Consider the following 19,122-nt stretch of genomic DNA (forward strand, 5'->3'; position numbering starts at 1 on the left):
CTGCGCATGCGCAGTCTCTCCTCGTTTCCGTGGACAGACAGCCGCGATATGTAAAATGACGTCATAAGAGTCGGAGGCGAGGGAGAGACAGACATGAGGCCCCGGGTTCATCCACGTGAAATGACTTCCTCACCTGGTACAACACTAACTATACAAACGATACCGGGGATTTATGTTGTACTCTCATACAGTTTGGGAACTCGAAAAGTAATTGTCAATATCGATGATTACCATTCATTAAAACACTGGATTCAACAGTTTCCATAATGGAACTTGATAAGATCTCTTAAATACTATTCTTGCCTCTCAATGAACCCCTTTCAAACTTAACTTCTATAGTTTTCGGCTGTGATAAACCCAATGACATCATGGTGTTTTTTTTTCTCAGATTTATAGATTTGTAGATTTCACTTACATTGTAGTTTATATATGATTTGCTATATGCATATATACATTATGGGCCATGTATACATAGTCACTAGTTATTTTAACAGTCATCTATGTAAGTCCATTAAAGAACTTTGCCATACCAATACAATATAATGAATCTGGTACATGAATCATGTACAGAATATCATTAGGCACTAAATTAGTGACTATATTTAGGTCCAAGTGTTTTAGTACAGTTTCATGTTAATATTTTAGTTCTGGTATTAATCAATTTATTTGTGGGTTTTATAATTTGTGATTTATGAGGGACTTTACTGTAATACAGAAATTGTCCAATTAAGATTAGAAAAGTAATTTATATGGCTCTCACGACTAAAATGCTTTATATTGTGTATGCACCGTGTAGCTGTTGGCTATAAGTTTCCATTAGTGAGCACAGCAGACCATGTTACACTGACTATAATTAGCACCCAAAAGCTTATTCATCTATAATATTTACTTTTGTGTCACTTTGTTTGCGGTCAATTTATGAAACGTAACTTTATTTAGAAATATGCACCAAGTGAGCCCACTTAAACTAAAGTCTCAAAACTATACATTTTGACACAGAGGCCCCTCCAAAACACAAAAGGCCTCCTTGGCAGCGTATTGTACTTACGCAGGGGGCAACAAAGGCAAAGTTTCCCTCTTAACAGCATTCTAACAATTAATGGTGCATTATTGGTGCAACTGAATAGCAATACACACCAAATATTACCACTGCAGGGACAGGCTCAGTCAATCATATTAAAAGTACCCCACAACAAGGCATGTCTATAAATCGCCCAAGCATCTTCTTTAAGAAAGGGAAATTGGAAATAATTAAAATACCAAAACCAACAGCGTTGTAAAACTTGGACCTTTGGTTGGGTATCAGCCTTCAAGACACAAACACAGAAATTAATAAAGGACTTCACACTGACTTGATTAATTGTACTTTAATGCCAGTAATGCTTACACATTCATGCACTCCACTGTAACCAATACATAATCTCACCAGCAGCTGGCATGTGTGCAGGTCATTCAATTTACAAGCAACAGAGTACGTTCTGGGTATCCGCTAAATATCCGCTAAATTCATTAGCATTGCAATTCAATCAAGTTATATGTGATCATTGTATATGAAATAAGTATTGTATGTATATGAGATTTTAAAGACTAATAACATATAAATTTAAAAAAGAAAAAGAAATTAGTCTTGCACTTATCACAGATGTCTCTGTGTACGAGACAAACATCTATAAAAAGATAAACTTAAATATTAAGCTAATACATTTAGTTAATTACAGAATATGTTCCATTGGAAATAGAAACCTTAACAGATTCCTACCTTATAGGAACAAGTAATGGATATAGAGATTTACGTGTTGTTTGAACCCTCATCACTGTTTGAGGCATGAAAAAATATATATTGTGAGGTACCACACAAGAAGGCTGTTTAAGCCGTACTCTCTTAACTTGGAATACGAGGGCGTGTCAGAGTAAATCCAATCATAAGCTTTAAAGCATCCAAAAACATTGCATCTCAACTACAGCCAGTGAAGCACCAGGTGAGAAAGTGGGTCTCTGGATATTGAAGTCAGTGCAGGCATTCCTGCCGCTGACACTGCTTCGCTCTGCAACACTGTTCTTCGGCATGTTTACCCACCACAGCACAACTTCAGGAGACGTAGAGGCTGGCAGCTCGGTTCAGAGTGGTCCCTCGGGCCTCTTCTCTAGACTGTACTCCTGGGTCCTCTTGGCCTTCCACCCCAGTATCATCAGTAGCGCTATACCCATGACCTTGTAACCCACCTGTAAGCCCAAGTACCTGCAGGGGTCAGACAGACAGAGACAGATGAGGTCAACAGGGGGCGTGGCTGTCCTGCCTTGTGCGAGATGCGTTCTGAGTGGTGTGTTTTCTAACCGGTTCCTCAAGATGTTGTTGTTGTAGTAACCACAGCTGAACTTCTTTTTGCACACGTGCCTCCACCAGATACATGACGTGTCAATCGCTGTCCCGAAGAGAGCGGGGGCGGGCAGCCAGGCTGAGAGGAGGACAAAAAGGTGATTATGCAGGGAGTAAAAACATGTCTATCCCCATGTGGGCGAGTGAGAGCCACTAGAGGGCGGTCCAACATTGACTCAGACGCTCTGACTAACACAATTCAAAATGAAGTTTAATTAATTGCGCTTTCTTGATACTGTTGGAGCGCCGTACAGCAGCCAAAATGTACAAAGCCCTCGAGTCTGCAATGTATTAGAATAAATATGCAATTTAAATGAACACATGGGCTAAATTAACCAATATTTTGTGAGAACATTTCAGGAATTAAAATCGTTCATATAAAATATAATTTTATCCCTCTTATTATAATAAGTATAAGTTCACAAAAGCAGACTTCACATTGACACATTTTAATTGTTTGTCACTATGTCACTTTTTATCTAATACAACATTTTTAAAAGTTTACCTCGTATTACAGTTACTAGGAAACATTTTTTTTAATATATATATATATATATATATATATATATATATATATATATATATATATATATATATATATATATATATATATATATATATATTCAATTGAAATACTACATAATGTATGGGATCCTTAACACATTTTGCACAATTTATTCATGCAAATAATTTCTTGGATTTGGAGGCTGTATAATAAGCTAACAGAAGCTCATTGTCAATACAATAACTAGTCATAGTGTGGCACTAACTTACCTAGTATTCTCATGAGTAAAAATTGAATTCCTATTGCAAATGACTTCTCTTCAGAGGGAACACACCTGAAATGAACAGGAAAAGAAGGGTCATATCTGCGTTTCTTATTGGTGCGCAGTGTCCGTCTTCAATACAATATTAGACAACAGAAGTTATTAATCATATTTCAAAAACAGCCATGTATTTTTTTTAAATAGCTACAATTAATGTGTAGAAATAAATTTGATTGATCATCCTTGTAAATATATAACTTCTCATCAAATTTCCCAACTTGTGCAGTAGTGCCTGGACTTTCCATTTATTCTCAGCTCGCCTACATAAAGAGCCCAGCGTACTCCTTTCATAACTTTTTGACTTTTATTTACCAAAAGTTTTGTAAATAAAATGAATGTACTAAGTTAATGCCATGAAGCAGTATTTCGAGTCAACTAGATCAGAATATAAGGTCATATCATCTCAATTAATTACAGACAGCTTATATGATCCATTAGATAAATTTGTCATTTTAAATTTACCTTGAAAATATTCAAAAACATACAAAAGTTTACGTGAATACATTGCAATATCTACTGTTCTTCCTCACCTGAGCACCATCATGTACATGGGGTTGTGAGTGAGGCAGGCAATCAGTGAGGCCAGGGAAATGACCAGAATGACGGGGAGGAGAAGGTGTGGACAGTTGTTTGGACAGGGAGCAGGCCGGGCATTACTTTGGCTCCCTGATATACACCTGCAGTTGGTGTACAGCTGTATCCAGGCAGAAAGTAAAGGAAACATTATTGTGATTTCCTTTACAAAGAAAATGAAAAACAAGGTTTTGGAAATACATTTATTTGCTTTATTGCAGAGTGTGTGATGAAAAGATCGACAACACCCTAATGTCTGTATCCCAAATATGAAGCTCTGGTGAGCTGCAAACCTGCTCTCAGCTTTAGAGATGCTGCTAGGTAGACTGGTCCTACATTTGGACAGAGCCAGGATAGACGGAAATCAAGTCCACAATAAATATTCAGAGCCTTTATTATTAAACTCGTCGTAGCCATCACGTCTGTGTTTGTACTGCAGTATTACACAGCAGGCATCCAGGCCGAGTCAAACTGACTAATACAATCTATTAGCAGTTTCACACATTCCACCGACTGGAAGATGGTTCACAGGCTGCAACGTTGACATACTGACGCTTTGCCCCTTTTCAAAAAACTCCTATACGCTCCGTGACTAATACACATTGATCAGATATTGAAATGTGTGTTCATGGCAGATATGTTATAAGTCTAAATACTGCCTAAAGAGGACAAAGTCACTTCCTGTTCAAAGTCTCTTCTTAAAAAAGGGACAGTTCACCATGAAATCAAAACACATGCATTTGCTCTTACCTGTAGTGCCATTTAACAGGTGAGAGGGAAAATTTAACAATGGAAAAAAAAAGAGATCCTTTTGAGGATCAGATTTAAAAATGCTCTTGATGCAGTGTACGCTTTCCCTACGTCACTCTGCCCCGACACAGTTAAAAGGTTAATTACACCACTCACAGGCTAATTAACGGAGCCTGTGCATGCACAAGAACCCCAGAAAGATATTCCTTCCTCTCACCGTCAGAACATTTATACACTTTTTCATTACTTTTACTGCTGTAAAAACAAAGCATATATATTCTTTTGGTTTTCAGAAAATCTATATATCATTCATGATTAGTCTGCATGAGGTAATTCATTGTATTGTTATTCTGGTGTTGCAAAAATATTCCCCAGATTAAAAAATGCAGCCAAAAGTCAAGTCGTGGGGATGCAGCCCACTATCACAAGCATGTCTTCATGACTTACCATATACAATTCATTAACAGTACACTGTATGCTAATATTAGAAATTGAGGGACGGGGGTGGGGGGGCACTGACCTGAATCCTGTGGGTGTTGTTGATGACTCTGGTGAAGTTGGTGCAGCCCGCATGGCAAGGAGAAATATACTCGATTCCATCAGAGCCACACACTGGGTTAAAGGCACCGGCGGGGCAGGAGCAGTTTGAGTAGCAAAAGGAGAGAGACCTGTGGAGGGCAGAGACAACTAGTTCAGAGCAGCCCATGTTTCATTAGCATGTTGAATTTAGACTTTTGACATCCTAGTACTTTGTGAGTATCAGTGACAGCAACCTGCAGTCACAACAGATTCAAGTATTACATATTACATAGTATTACATTTCTGCCAATATTTTCACCTAAGTGATATACACTGCACATGTAAGTCTCTGCACTTTCATTGAGGAATTGTTTTCCATTATTTGGATGATGACTGTCTTATTTTTTTAAGACGTTGTCTTATCATAAAAGGTCCCCTGTGGATTAATTGACCACTAGTAGTGCTGTAGAGCAAGGTTTTCATGAACGAGCCCCTGATCTTAATCTTGTGCACATAAACATGCAATATCTTTTTATTGTCACTGTTTCAGGCTGTTCCTCTGATCTACAGTCAGTGACTGAAACGCGGCAAAAAAGCATATGCAGCAACATGCCAACAGAAAGGAGAACTGCTAGCAGCCAAACGGTGTAAACAATGCTGGTTCCAAAATACTGACACAAGCATGGATGCCTTTTCATGGCTAGGCGTGCAGTTGGAAGTAATGTTGGCCCATTTTAGCCAGACTAACCTACAATTTACATATTAATAACCGCAAATGTTAACAAAGGAATGTGTTGTATTGCATTAAGTGTCCCTGTATGTGCGTATGCACTGTATATGCTCCCAGATTCAATAAAAGAAACCAAAATGTAGGGACTAGGAGAATCCAATTTTTACACAAGCTAAACTGTAGGTATGTGACCAACAATAAAAAGTCCCAAAACCTAAAATACCCCTTGAAGAAAATATGCTTTTCACATAAACGTCTCATCATTAGATGAGGCTCTGTTATAAGAGGCCCCCGCCCTTCTCTCTCACCCATACTGTCCGATTTGGTAATGATTGACCTCGGAGACTTTCTGTGTGGGACAGCCCATAAAGAAGAGAGGGATGAAGAGGAGGGTGGACATGGTCAGCATGGCGACGGAGAAGCGCGGGATGGTCTTCAAGGACAGGCCGGCCTTCTTCATGATGACCCCGCCTATCAGCATCCCCACCGCGACAGCTGGCAGATTCACAGCACCTGGGAATCGCGGACAGTAAGATGCTAATTGTTGTCTTCTCCATGTGTCGTTAACACGTTTCCTAACATTGCGACACATGGCAGGTGCAGTCATATTGCAACGCTTTAGAAAGGAAGCAAAAACCCAATTGAAATGTTTGTGTGGGCAAAGGTGACAGCAGAAACCGGCTTCACCCTTTGGAAAGGGGCCATAGTGCAAGCAGGCTGACACACTCCACAGTGTCCATTAAAGGAATTTAACAGAGCGTTTCATTTCCCTTCCAGAGTTCATAAAAATGGTTCAATACAAACAACGCTGCACATCAGGACTTGAATCATTTAACTGCCGACATCGATGGCGAGCAGTCGACTGAACCTAATGCATCACGCCATCGGTTCCTGAAGCCCCATCATTACATTTGCACTTACCGACGAGCAGGCTGCTGTAGGCGGCAGACGCGCTGTACTGCCGCTCCAGAAACTTGTTGAGGAAGGTAGCGAGGCCCGCGATCACCGAGGAGAAGCAGCACTGGGCCAGGACCAGAATCAGGAAGAGCGGGCTCAACAGGAGGCGCAGAAACATTCTGGGAAACACTGATCAGACACAAGCACGCACACAGATTACTGGAAAGGACTTCAGTAAAAAACATCTCTCTTATCTGGACACGTAAAACAATCCAACAGGTGGAATCTTTGAACAACCTAATAAACCTACATTTTAGGAAATCCAGTAAGGAGGCATCTGCTTTCTTGAAGTCATCACTCATGTCCGTTTCACTTACAATCACCTGGAACATAACAAGCTGTGTAAAACTGTGCATGTGAAGGCAAATATGTGCTCTGTGATGAATACAGTTGGACCAATTTAAACATGTAGGACATTGGGAAATCTAGAGGGATGCTTACAAAATCACATCAGCTCTGTTCTTAGTTTGAACTCTTGAAAAGTGCATTTGTCCCACCTCTTGTTTGCCCTCTTCCAACCCCCCCTTGTCTCTTCATGCTGCATTCATGAGACGTCGGAACATTAGAACTGAATTGACAGCTCTGTGCAATAGCTCCACAGTCTTCCTCCATTCAAAATCCCCGAAGCTGTCAAACACCACAATGAAAGATTTGAGTTTTTTGTCTCAAAGAGAAAATGTTTTTGGCTCTTATTTTTAATGTGTTTAAAGCCTGACATGTTCCAAATGTATTTTTTTTTTTACTGAGTTTGGAGTGGATTTTCCAAAGTGCTGAATACAAGGTCTGCACACCCCCAGTTTGATCGCCATCTACTGAAGGTAAAACATCCAACTATGGAGAAGTAGCTCATCCAACTCTAGTTCAAAACATTCAAACTAATTCTTTATGGGCCATATTAATAAGATGTTTTTGGTCAACATTTAAAGCTGTTCCCCACCCACCGCTCTCTAGGTGGAGAAAGCCAACCGCAGATTCGCTCTCGTTTGAGCTCGATCTGCTTGGAGTTTCTCCTCGCTGCATTTGCATTTTTGTAGCTTCCTGTGACGCGTGCTTACAATCTGGCACCTGATTGAGAAGGATTTTTTTTTTCTCTTGAAATTAAATCGTAGTTAACGGCCTTATTATTTTTTTCCCCAGGTCAAGTCCTGGAAAAAGCTGGGAAAGCCAAAATGTGGTTTCACTCAGCAGGGGACAGAATCTGGCTTCTTCTTTTAAAAGGGTTCTGCAAATTGTTTAAAAAAAAGGTCAAAACATGACTTACAAGTACAAATCACTTCTTGGGAACTGAAAAGTGTCCAGAACCATGATGTGTCAATCATAATGTGGCGTAATAAGTTAGCATTGAGGAAGCCTGTTGTGCCTCTTAGATGGTGAAAAACCAGAGTACAATGCAATGCTGACACACAGCCAGTAGGTGTCAGTAAAACATGAGCAATACGCAGTCCAATAACTGTTTAAACAAGGGCTGTTTTGCTCTGATAGATCTTTGTGAGTGCGACTTACATTGTCCCCTGAAGACATTCTGCAAGGGAAGAAGAAATAGGGGATGGAGGTGAGAAGCAGGCAGGCGGAGGTGATGAGCAGGCCCATCCACCAGGCCCCCACCCAGCGGGGATCGCTCTGTGTCAGCTCGAGCTCAGCTCCTGCAAGGACATGTGAGGCAAGGCTTAAATTCACCGGTGATTCATCCTCCTCGCTGTAACTTGACTAGAAAACAACTTTGGGGTGCCTCTAAAGACATGATCATTACCTAAACCAATTTTGTCCACGTCCACATAGATCCGCAGCATGACCGAGCCCAGCAGGTAGCCGATGGCAGGCCCGAAGACAGATACCGCAAACAGGATGGCTGCGAATGATAAAGCCAACGTAAGGGTAAGAGTTTATCATTTATCATCAGGTTTAGTCTCTCTGCCATGACTCCTCACCGCTGTGAGTGAGGATAACAAGGATGAGAATACGTTCTGATAACCCGCTTCATCTTCAATTTAAAAACCTTATTATTGGATCAAAAACATTATGAATCACATTTGTACGGAGGTCATTTTTGATGTCCTTTTGGGTTTACTTGTTTAAAATGTATTTATCAGGTTGATGAACATGTTGCTTGACTCAGTCAACATTCAGGCTTCCAGCTGCTGAACATTTTAATAATCTGCTGTAACTCTCCTGTGCTCCTAATTAAGGTGGTTTCCCTTTAAAACTTGTGTTGTAGGGCAGCAGACACAGTGTCTGACAGTGACTTCACCCAGACCTCAGGCACAGGATAGCTCAGGGTAGCTCTGTGCCTAACTGGCACTGAGCTATCTTTTTGTCTAGGCAACACGGGTAGATTTACTATCTAGTTTACCATCTCTTGGAGCCATGTGGGAGAATAAAAGATGTTAGCACTGGAAAGCAGATCAGCAGAGAAAGAAGGGACATAGAAACAGAAACAAATGTAGGAAGCAATTGTCAGAAAAGTCTAGTATATAGAAAAGTACATTAAAAAATTGATAGGATTTTTAATATTACATGTTTAGAGGACATAAACCTCAGTCACAAAATACACGTTTAAAATCTATGTATTGCAAAGGAGCACCTGCATGAATCCCTTTGGACGATGTCACCATGTACCGCAGGTTGTGTTATCTTTCATCCAAACAAATCAATCGACTGCTGAACCACAGGTCATTCACCTATGTAAAGAGGGGAGTTGCCAGGCCCAGCAAAATCATCTATGTAGGAAATCCCAAACGGCTGAATGGGCACCGAACCCACGCCGAAGAGCAGCTGAGCGCTGGCCATGAGCAGCCACAGGTTGTTGGTGTCGGCCAGGCGCCGGGTCTCATCGCGGCCGCAAGACTCCAGGCTGCTCGAGTTCCTCTGCAGGTTGCAGATGTCGTGGCGATCTGGGTCACGGAAGGTGGTCGCACACGGGCGGGAAGGAGGAGGAGGAAAAAAAAAAGTTAAAGATAAGCCAGTGGATGCAGAGGTCCAACTCATTACCTGAAGCCTCTCTGTCTCGTCACTGACTCTGGAGGGGGGGGGGGGGGTCACTTTTAAATGAAGGACATTGCTTTTACAAATTAAATGCCTTGGAGGCAACTCTAACCTTAACTCAGAAAGTGCATAGAGATTCAGGATTTCCTTCTGTTTTTTAAGTTCAGCTGGAAAACACCGGTGACGATTTCCGAGTACAAAGAGTCAAAGCAGGTACTTGTTGTACCCCTGCTGACTGCTCTGGAGCCTCCGCTGAAAAGACGCCGCAGCATTCTCAACGATCCCGTGCAAAAAAGTCTCATAAATTGCACTGACATATTTGTACATTCCCGAGTATTCCTGGCTCTGGACTGTCACACCAGCCGTGGCCTCGCATTCAGGTGTTGGTCTTACTGTGTAGAACGGAGTCATAGTCGTAGGGCTGGGATAAGAAGTGAGGTAAGGTCAGCATCATGGCGCTGACGGCCATCAACAGTCCGCCAATTCCAATGAGGCGAGGACGGTGAACGCGGTTTCCAAAGTAGCTCACGAACACAATCAACACACTGTTGCTGACCTAAGAGACAGAAAACAAAGACACATACTTCAAAGAGGGGCGAGAAGGTGCGTCGTCTCTCTTTACAAGTCCTGTCAGTTTTCAAACATGACCAATGGGATTCTCAAAACCATAGATGCAAGTGGCCAGGGTTGCACTGTAATGCAAATGTAGTGCAGTCTGCGCACATTCCCAGGCAAAGTTCAGAAATTAACCCCTAAGAAATTTAGAGGCAGAACAAATTTAAGAAATTCAAAAGCTGCATCAACGGACCATTTGGCCACTTGGAGGCAGTAGAAATCTAGTAGAAACCAAACCGCTTCAGTTGATAGGCAAACATTTTGCTCATTAGCAAGATTAGCATTGATTTATCGTCATATTTCTGTCCACATGACAAATGAGTGCTTAATAGTCTCTCATATTGTCGCTCGGTTTTGGTCTCCACCATTTTCCAGAGCAAAATACCTGGCACTTTGTTTGATGTGTGTTTTTAAGGAAATAGCATGCAATCAAGTCAGCTCTTGTTAATCACATTGACACAGAACAAAGGTGCAGCCAAGTCCTGAGAGAATGGGAGCTGCAGAAGAATTTAAAAGGCTAAACGGCAGCAAACGTCAACATGGTGATTTAATCATTGCCTGGTGGCCCCTGGTCATGCATACTCGAAAACATCCACCTGTGTATGCATTTGAATCCCTCTCGAATGTTATGAAACCCGGCACTCTCCAGGACGAGCATGTAAGATACGCGTTATCATTTCCTTGACCGCGCGCATCCGCAACAGAACAAAGCCAAACTACTTCTGGCTCACATTCTGGAAGTGTGATTTTGATATGTTGCTTGTTCTCCAATTCCTCCTTTGTCATTGGCATCCTTGAAATAAAGCTATCAGGATCTCAGGCTGCAAGAGGTTGTGTTGCTGTTGGCTCCTACCTCGTGAAGAGAGGAAATGGTTCCCGAGGAGTAGCTGCTGAGGCCGTAGCGTCTCTCGATTGTGCTGATTGTGCTCTTGAAGCAGGCACTGTACAGCAGCTGGGAGAGCTGCAGGAGGCCGTGGCACAGGACAAACAGCTGGGACAGACAGACAGGCAGACAGACAGTCTTGAGTCTCTAAAACAGGTTATTGTCACAAAGGTCAATCGTCTTTTGTGCCGTTTTCAACAACAAGAGATGCTTAGCTGCACTCGCACAGAGACAGATCAGAATCAAAGCCAAAAACGTCTTCCTCCCCAGATGCCTAAATTGTTCCAAGAAACGGAGATCAGATCAGAGGAATCGCATCGCCATCCCATACGGGGCGTCTGAGAAATACCAGAGGATTCCACTGCAACACAACTTTTCTTTTCAGCCCACGCAACGTACCGAGAGGAAGTCCAACCACTGGAGTGCATGCTTAAACATCAGAAGCGTAACATTATCTGTGAAAAAAAAATGCAGTGAGGAAAGTAGAACAGATGCTTCACAAACAATCACATGACAAAGCCTACAAGTACTGACGCATCTGCGCCATTCCCCAAAGTTATGAGACAAGAAGCAACATTTTGATTCTTCAAATGTGCACATTCTAGTCAGAAAACACAGATGGATTGAAAAAGGTGGTGATAAGTAATAGAAAATGTGCAAGTCGAAGGTGTATCTGAAATAAAAGTATGAAATAATAGTGAAAACTAGAGTCACTGCTTCGGGGTTGTAAGTCTCCATCATCGTTTTTTATATCTGAGAAATGTGTATGCATTCGTCATAATCAGCACATAGAAATGTGACATTCCTGATCCTTAATCGCGAGAATGGGACAGACGTGAGGTCACAGTGACCTCGACTTATGACTACCTACTGACTTTTTATCCTCAACGACAGGTAGATGTTTTGTGCGGAACTTCTCCCCAAGGAAACGCCCTTGGGGAGTCATTGTTTTCTAAATCGTGAGTGAGTCTCAAGCCTTTATGAAGCATTTCACTAAATCAAATGTCATGTTATATTTTAAACAGAGTTACTAACGTAAGTTTAAAAAATAAAAAATAAAATACTAGTTTCAAGTAAACGACAAAAAGAAAATGTCATGTGTGCATTAAATATAAAGCTATATGCACTGGACTATTTCTTGGATGGGAGCAGTTGCCAGGCAACCAGCTCATGACAAATTGCGGTGTCTTATGGCAAGGTACTAATTCACCTGACTTCACCTGGTTTCCCTCGAAGCTCCAAGGGAGTCATGAAACGTGCGTTTCATTGACGACATCTTGGAATCAATGTCAGCCAAAGACTGAGCCTGAAGCGATACGATATGTGTCTCCAATTGATTGCACGACCTCCCTCTTTGCATCCGGAGACGAGACACAGAATGACTTTGTTCTAAGAGAAGATGCGTGTCGAGATTTTAAGCGCATTTGCTATGAAAACAGCGACAAATCCAAGCTTTCAGTTTGACGGCTGCCAGGTTGGCTGAGGGAGAACTCAGAACAGTTAATGCTCCTATTAAAAGTTGGCTTTATGGTTTGTTAGCACACACAATAGACGCTTTCACACTTTTACTAGTAGTTCATCCTCAATTTTGTATCAAATGAATCCCTTTGCCCAGGCAGGCAAAGAGCCTCGTGTTTGTGATTGAGAGTCAAACAAAAAGGTCAGAGGCTCACGCTTGTTTCTTTAACTACAGTTTCAAGTCAACTTTTAAAATCCTCTTGACAAAGTTGGATTTATAATTTGTCTTTATTGCAAATAACGCTTGGCAGAAACAAGGCGTTTGGCTTTCTGACTTTTGACATTCAAATTTCAGCATTAGCGTGAGGATGCAAAAACTCTTTTTTGCTCCCAAGCGTTAATAAAAAAATGCATAGTATGTTATTTTTTTCTTGAAGAGATATTGCATATTGTTAAATGGAATAACAAAAAAGAGGTGTAGCAGTGACAAAGCTGGGGCACAACACTATAGTGTGTCAACAACATGTCACACTGTGAAGACACAGGATTTATTATTTACACAAGACTATTTCATGTTCGCAAGCAGGACGGAGATGAATCCTCCGTGGATTATGAACATATGTATTCCTTTTGAACACTGTTCGCTCCGTCTCTTTGGAAGTCATTGTCCAGGCCTTCAACCCCGCCGCGAGGGGAAGAATCGCGGGAAGTTCATACTTCCATTTCAAATGCTTTTACAGTACATCAGGGGAGCGTGTTGGAGCTACGACAGGAGATGCAAATTGTCTTTTTGGGGGGCCTAAAAAAGGGCCTGCCTTACTTGGTCAAAAAAAATTGAGAAAGAAAGAAGGAAAAGCTAAGAGTAAATCTCCCAGGATACTTGAAAGAAACCAAAGTCACAGAATCGCTTCCTCTCATTGTGAAACAAACATAGAAAAGGTTTTGCCGCACAACGCTTCCTCGTCAAAAGGAGAACTTTCATTTTCCTTTTCTTTGGATGAAAAGATTAGCTATGGGTCCAAGGTTAGAGAAAGTAGACATTTAGCTTAGCATAGATACTGGAAACCGCTAGCTTGGCTGTAAGGACATCAAGCCAACAAACATCTCTAAAGCTAGCTAGTCAAACATTTTAAACACTGCCCGTTTAATCAGCATAAAAAACCTGAAGATCCAAAGTGATTTGGGGTCATGGCCAGACTGCTGTATTTCTTGGCTGTGATCAGTGACTTCCTGGAGTCCTGTCGTCTGGCAGATAAAACACGACGTGTTTTCACACTTTTTTTTTTTTTTTTTTTACAGTTCAAACAAATGGACAAACGATATGTGTGATTCAAAGTGCGTTATAGGTGATGGTAAATGGATTTGGTTATGATCAAATAGAACTACAGTCGTGCCTCACTATAACACCGTTCACCTCTCGCGGACTCGCTGTTTCGCAGATTTCTTTCTTTTTTTTTTACAGCTACAGTATGAACACGCATTGTGTTCTGCGCCCTGATTAGTTAAGGGACTGTACTGTACACCCTTGTCAATCAATCTCCTCTGTGCAGTGTCTCCTGTACAGTACAGAATACGTTCGGCTAAAAAGACAGCGCAGCAGCGCCAGGACAAAGAGGCATAGTCAAAGGACCTTGTAGATTGATCATTAAAATTAAATTTGTTAAACATGTTTGGGCTTATGTTTTTAAATCCGCGACATTTGAACTTTGAGAAATATGAGAAAATGTTAATGCCTGTCTAAGAAAAGTGTATAAAAGTGTGTGGTTAGGGGTTTTACGGCCTTAAAACATGTATAATAATAATTGTAAAAAATAAAAGCTGATTACTTCGCAGATTTCGTCTATTGCGGGTTATTTTTGGAACTTAAGCCTGGCGATAAACGAGGGACCACTGTATACCTAGCGGATTTACCTTCATGTCCAGTCTTTGTGTTAAGCTAAGCTAAATTTGTGCTAAGCACTATTTGTATGGTTTAATCAAGCTAAGGCTGCTTTTATCAGTCTTATCCAACTCTCCAGAAGAAAGATAAACCAAGTATTTTGTCCTATAAAAAAAAGCGCTAAGCCATTGCCCGCGAGAAACATGCTCAGGTGCACTGAGGCGGGAGAGAGAGAGAGAGAGAGAGGAACGTTTATCTGCCCGCCGCTTAGGATGTAAACAGCTTGTGCCTCTGGGCAGAAACTTGGCAGCGGGATCCTAAAAGAGAGTTTGATGGTGTAACCTGGCTGCAGACTAGGTGTAGCCCACGGCAGATAAGCACGGGGAAAAGAAACTCAATGTCCTGATGAAATTGAGAAAATAGAGAGCCGTACAGCATGTACTGGTGTCAAGAAAAGATGGATGACTATAGCATTGCTGCCCGTGAAACCAGTGTCTCCTGAGGGCAGAGCGATTTGACAACTCGGAAAACAATAATTTGTTGCAATTTTCTCGACAGGAGAGCAACAGTGATCAGGTTTGCAGGGTTTGTTTTTTTTACACAATTTAAATAACATACACATTACCTGCTGCTTTCTCTGCTTTGATCTGAACTACTCCCATTGTGTAAATATACCGTTATGAGGCACGGACCTATAGTTACATTCACACTGGGCCAGAGATTCACGACCAAGTCTCAATTTTGGAGAGATACAATGTCTGCAGGATCTGTTTCACCTCCACCATATTTGTACACCTTGGTTTCAACACAGAGTGAGTGAGTGAGTCTTTAAAGCAGCACTTGCAATGACAAACAAGAGCAGATTTGCAGTAACTGACTTTGTGAGAATGCTTCAGACAAAACTTCTTTATTTGTAATAACCTGTAGAAGTTGCCCAAGTGCCCCTCCACAGCTTTCAGTATCAGGCGTGTTAGTCACGCTCCATTCACGCCACACAACATGACGGAGACATGTCATTTCTCGCCGAGTTATGTTGCAAACAAGCAGCGTGGTGTTTGGCCCCATTATGACTGATTGGGCAACAAGCCGTTTCTCTCACCGCATACTGCGAAGCGGAGTGTTCGTTTTGGCGCCCAGCGGGTCGTGGATGGGGGGCGGGGGTTACATTTCCTCCCAGGGGTCAGTGAGACTTTGTCCGTCGGTGCCAGCAGAACATATGTAAAACGTTCAGTCGGCTACAGCGGCCAAACCCATAAAAATGTCATAACTGAGACATATGAATTTCACGACACTAACATTTGCACATGACATTTTCCCACGTCAGAAAAAGAAATGCATCTGAAGTATAGTGATACTAGTAATACGAGTATCCTAGTATTTCTAGGAGGCGCAAAAAGCTAATTCATCGATTCACAGAAAATAAATGTGCAACTTTACTGATCGATTAGCCATTTTTTTCTTTTTTCCCCCCCAAGAACAAATTCTCAGGTTTGAGTGTCCTAAAAAAGGAGTTTGCTGCTTCGCCTCTTCTTACTAGTCGTGTGCTGAAGAAGCTGTGTGACCAACAGGCTTCAGACTGCGGGTCTATTATAAAAAAGATTAATTAATGGTAAAACTAATTAGACATTTTATTTTACATAGTGTTTTTTGTGGCACCATTATAAGTCTGTAAAACACTATACCACACATAATTACACGACCAAGTGCATCGTTGTGAAGGGGTTTAAGGTGACAGTAAGTAATCTTCTTCTTTCCTACAAAGCAGAGATCAAATAAAACACTTGACAGTGTTTTTTAACGCTTGTTTATCAAAAGGTAAAATTGTGTTGACTCAACACGATACAAAAGACACTCCGCGCAGGTTTTCTGAGAGAAAGAACCGTGAAGTATGTTTGTTATTCGGTATTAAATATCTGCGTAACGTTACGCAATCTTCCAAAATTACACGTAGCTTAGGTCCTAACGTAAACAATGAGGGAACCAGTGCTGCAGGTTAAAACATTCCATGCTAATTAAGCACCACCACGACTCGCCCGCTCTGATGCCTACCTTTATGCTGCAGCGTAACGTCCCGGGTTTCTTCATGGCTTTGGAGGAAAGAATGTCCATTAGTTCAGCTCTTGTCCTCACCCGCTCCACTAAACTCGAGTGAATAGTTCGTAGCCTCTCGAGTTGTGTCAGAGGTTGTCTTTGTTTCTCTCCCCCCTAAAACACACACACCCGCCGGTGAGCTGGACTGCTTTTTGTATTATTGTCGGTGATGTAATTGGACTCAGCCCACAGCTCCATGCGTAAATGTTTTGAAAGTTTGTGAATTGAGAACAGACAGTCCCCGCGCGCTGGTTGTCTGAGTCAGGACACGGACGCACGAGCATGTACAACACTCACCTGCAGAGAACGTGAGCCTAACAATACAACCAATTAAAAGACTATACGCTGTGATTCAGGAGACATGTCTAGTCATTGTGAATACGGAGAGTTAGCATCACGTCAGTGACGCCTGCTTCGTAGTCTGGCAGCTGCACGCTTAATGCTCCATTAATTGTGGTATGCGGCGCTGAAGCTAGTAGGACGCGGGCCTTTGAGGGACCGCGGCTCCTGAATGGACCCGACAGGCTGGAGAGTCCGTGTCTCTGCTCAAGGAGCGTTTGATTTCACCACAACACACGTTCAACTGGGCGAGAACGTAGTGCAGGTGAGCGGGTGAGTGTCAATTAACCAAAAAAGGTGATGCAAAACTTGTAGAAAATTGCTAAAAAGGTGAGGTAGACCAGTTTGAATGGACTGATAGATGGGGCACTGCTAAGAATACAACTTTATTACGACTATAGACTCTTCGTTTCATTATTTAGTCACGCCTGTCGGTTAACAAGCGGCCAGCTTTAATTAAAGGGCCATTGTGTAGAATTAGACCACACCTAGGCGCGTTCAATGCAAAAGAAAAGCAAACCGCTGTTTGGTTTGTCCGTTCAGAGCTACTGTAGAAATGCAACAATTCCTATTTTTAGGTGATACACAAAGTAAACACTTATTGTATTTCATCTGCCAATAGATACCTCTAAGTGCTACAAAAGGTTTATTTTATGTATATTTATTTAGCCAAACACTACTGGAATCATGAAATAGGCTTTTTTCTTTTTCTTCCAAAGCAAGCATTTTAAACTTGTACCAGCAGAAAAAGCACAGGTGTTACTAATAAAATTAATTCCCAGTAAACCGTGTCAGTGAGCCGACATGCATGACGCCATGACCCTGAAACTAAAGCAGCTAAATGGAATTCAGCCATCCTTTGTTTTATTATTTAGACCCATGCTTTTAAACTAGTGTCATGTCAAGATGTCTCCCATGAAAAGAACCTAGTAAAATATCCAAGTGAAGATTTTTAAATGTTGCACACACACACGCACACACACACACACACAGGTTACTCTCTCAAAGCCTCTCACTGGCCCGTTTATGACCTTCACTCCGTCTGAACAATACCAATGCACACTTATGTGACTTGTCGAAGGCGTTGAGCAGTTATCTGCTATGAGTCATGGTCATAAATCACTTTGATACACCGGGGAAAAAACCTCAGACCGAAATCAACGAAGGGATTGAGAGCGAACGTGATAATTGAGCTCAACTATTACAATCGACGTGTCATAAAAACTGCTGTTATGAGACGTCCCAATACATAATTAAGGGTTATAGCAGCCCTGTGATGTATTATACACATGACTATAATTATAAGGGTTTCCACAGAAAGTGTTGCCTGTGAAGGCAGGGTTGGTAATCTTAAAAACAAATACAATAAACATTTGTAGTATTTGTTGAAAGTCTCTTTACATCCTTACAGCAGGTTTTCCATTCGGATATTTCTAGCGTACTCTTGCAAGTGTCTCAAGATTACCTACTCTAGCTTTAATACCCTCCTCCTCACTAAAATCCATGAGCATCCCTTTGGTTGATTAAATGTCTTTCTAAGCACCGCCAGATATGAGACAATATTCAGTGCACCCAAGTGACAATGCGCTTCAACCAATTCAAAAAGTGGGAACGAGAGTTGCGTCACGACTTTACACACCTGAGTAAACAAAATAAACACCAGTACGAAAAATGCACTTCAAGCAAACTGAACGACAATAACTAAAGACAGATCCAAAAGGGGAATCACACTCGGCCAAAAGCTCTGAAGGATGAAAAGCAACTTTTTGGGTATTTTTTATGACACTACAAGTATGAACAGGGGCTAGGTTTTTTCTAAATGGCAGGTTTAGAGTTCTCTAGATAAGTTTTTTAAAAAAAAAATCAAGAAAACCCCCCTTAAACCTAAAGTTGTTACTTTTCAGACGGCTCCGTAAACCCCAGACTGTTGTGGCACAACAACGTCCTCCTTACTCAACACGTCCTGTGGCTGCATTGCATTATTGTCCATTCAGCTGCTGGAGGCGAGGAAATCGTACAGGACGCTGCAGAGCTGTGACGAACCGAAACCTTGACGATGATTTCGAAAGGATGATGTCGTCCTCGAACACTGCCTCGATGTGGTTTCACGTCGCTGACGTTTAACAGTAACATTGCACCACC

General features: G+C 41.6%; 1 protein-coding gene across 2 annotated transcripts; it reads right to left on the bottom strand.

Annotated features, from left to right (window-relative positions):
• Positions 1-1,352: 1,352 nt before the first annotated feature.
• On the bottom strand, positions 1,353-17,370 carry slco2a1 (solute carrier organic anion transporter family, member 2A1). 2 transcript variants are annotated; one of them, XM_068591473.1, is made up of 15 exons: positions 16,939-17,370; positions 16,600-16,755; positions 11,184-11,321; positions 10,109-10,271; positions 9,412-9,624; positions 8,484-8,582; positions 8,237-8,376; positions 6,984-7,056; positions 6,698-6,862; positions 6,085-6,289; positions 5,048-5,195; positions 3,735-3,898; positions 3,152-3,216; positions 2,336-2,456; positions 1,353-2,239 (listed from the first exon to the last, which is right to left on the bottom strand). In XM_068591473.1, the coding sequence occupies exons 2-15, from the start codon at positions 16,657-16,659 to the stop codon at positions 2,119-2,121; spliced, it is 1,875 nt and encodes a 624-aa protein (XP_068447574.1). In that variant the 5' UTR covers positions 16,660-16,755; positions 16,939-17,370; the 3' UTR covers positions 1,353-2,118. The 2 variants fall into 2 exon arrangements, with proteins under 2 accessions (XP_068447574.1, XP_068447573.1); XM_068591472.1 differs by having other exon boundaries at positions 16,600-17,370.
• Positions 17,371-19,122: the final 1,752 nt, after the last annotated feature.

The sequence above is a fragment of the Clinocottus analis genome, unplaced genomic scaffold (genome assembly GCF_023055335.1).
Source record: "Clinocottus analis isolate CAN_PGR_092001 unplaced genomic scaffold, fCliAna1.0.p SCAF_25, whole genome shotgun sequence".
Classification (NCBI taxonomy): Eukaryota; Metazoa; Chordata; class Actinopteri; order Perciformes; family Cottidae; genus Clinocottus; species Clinocottus analis.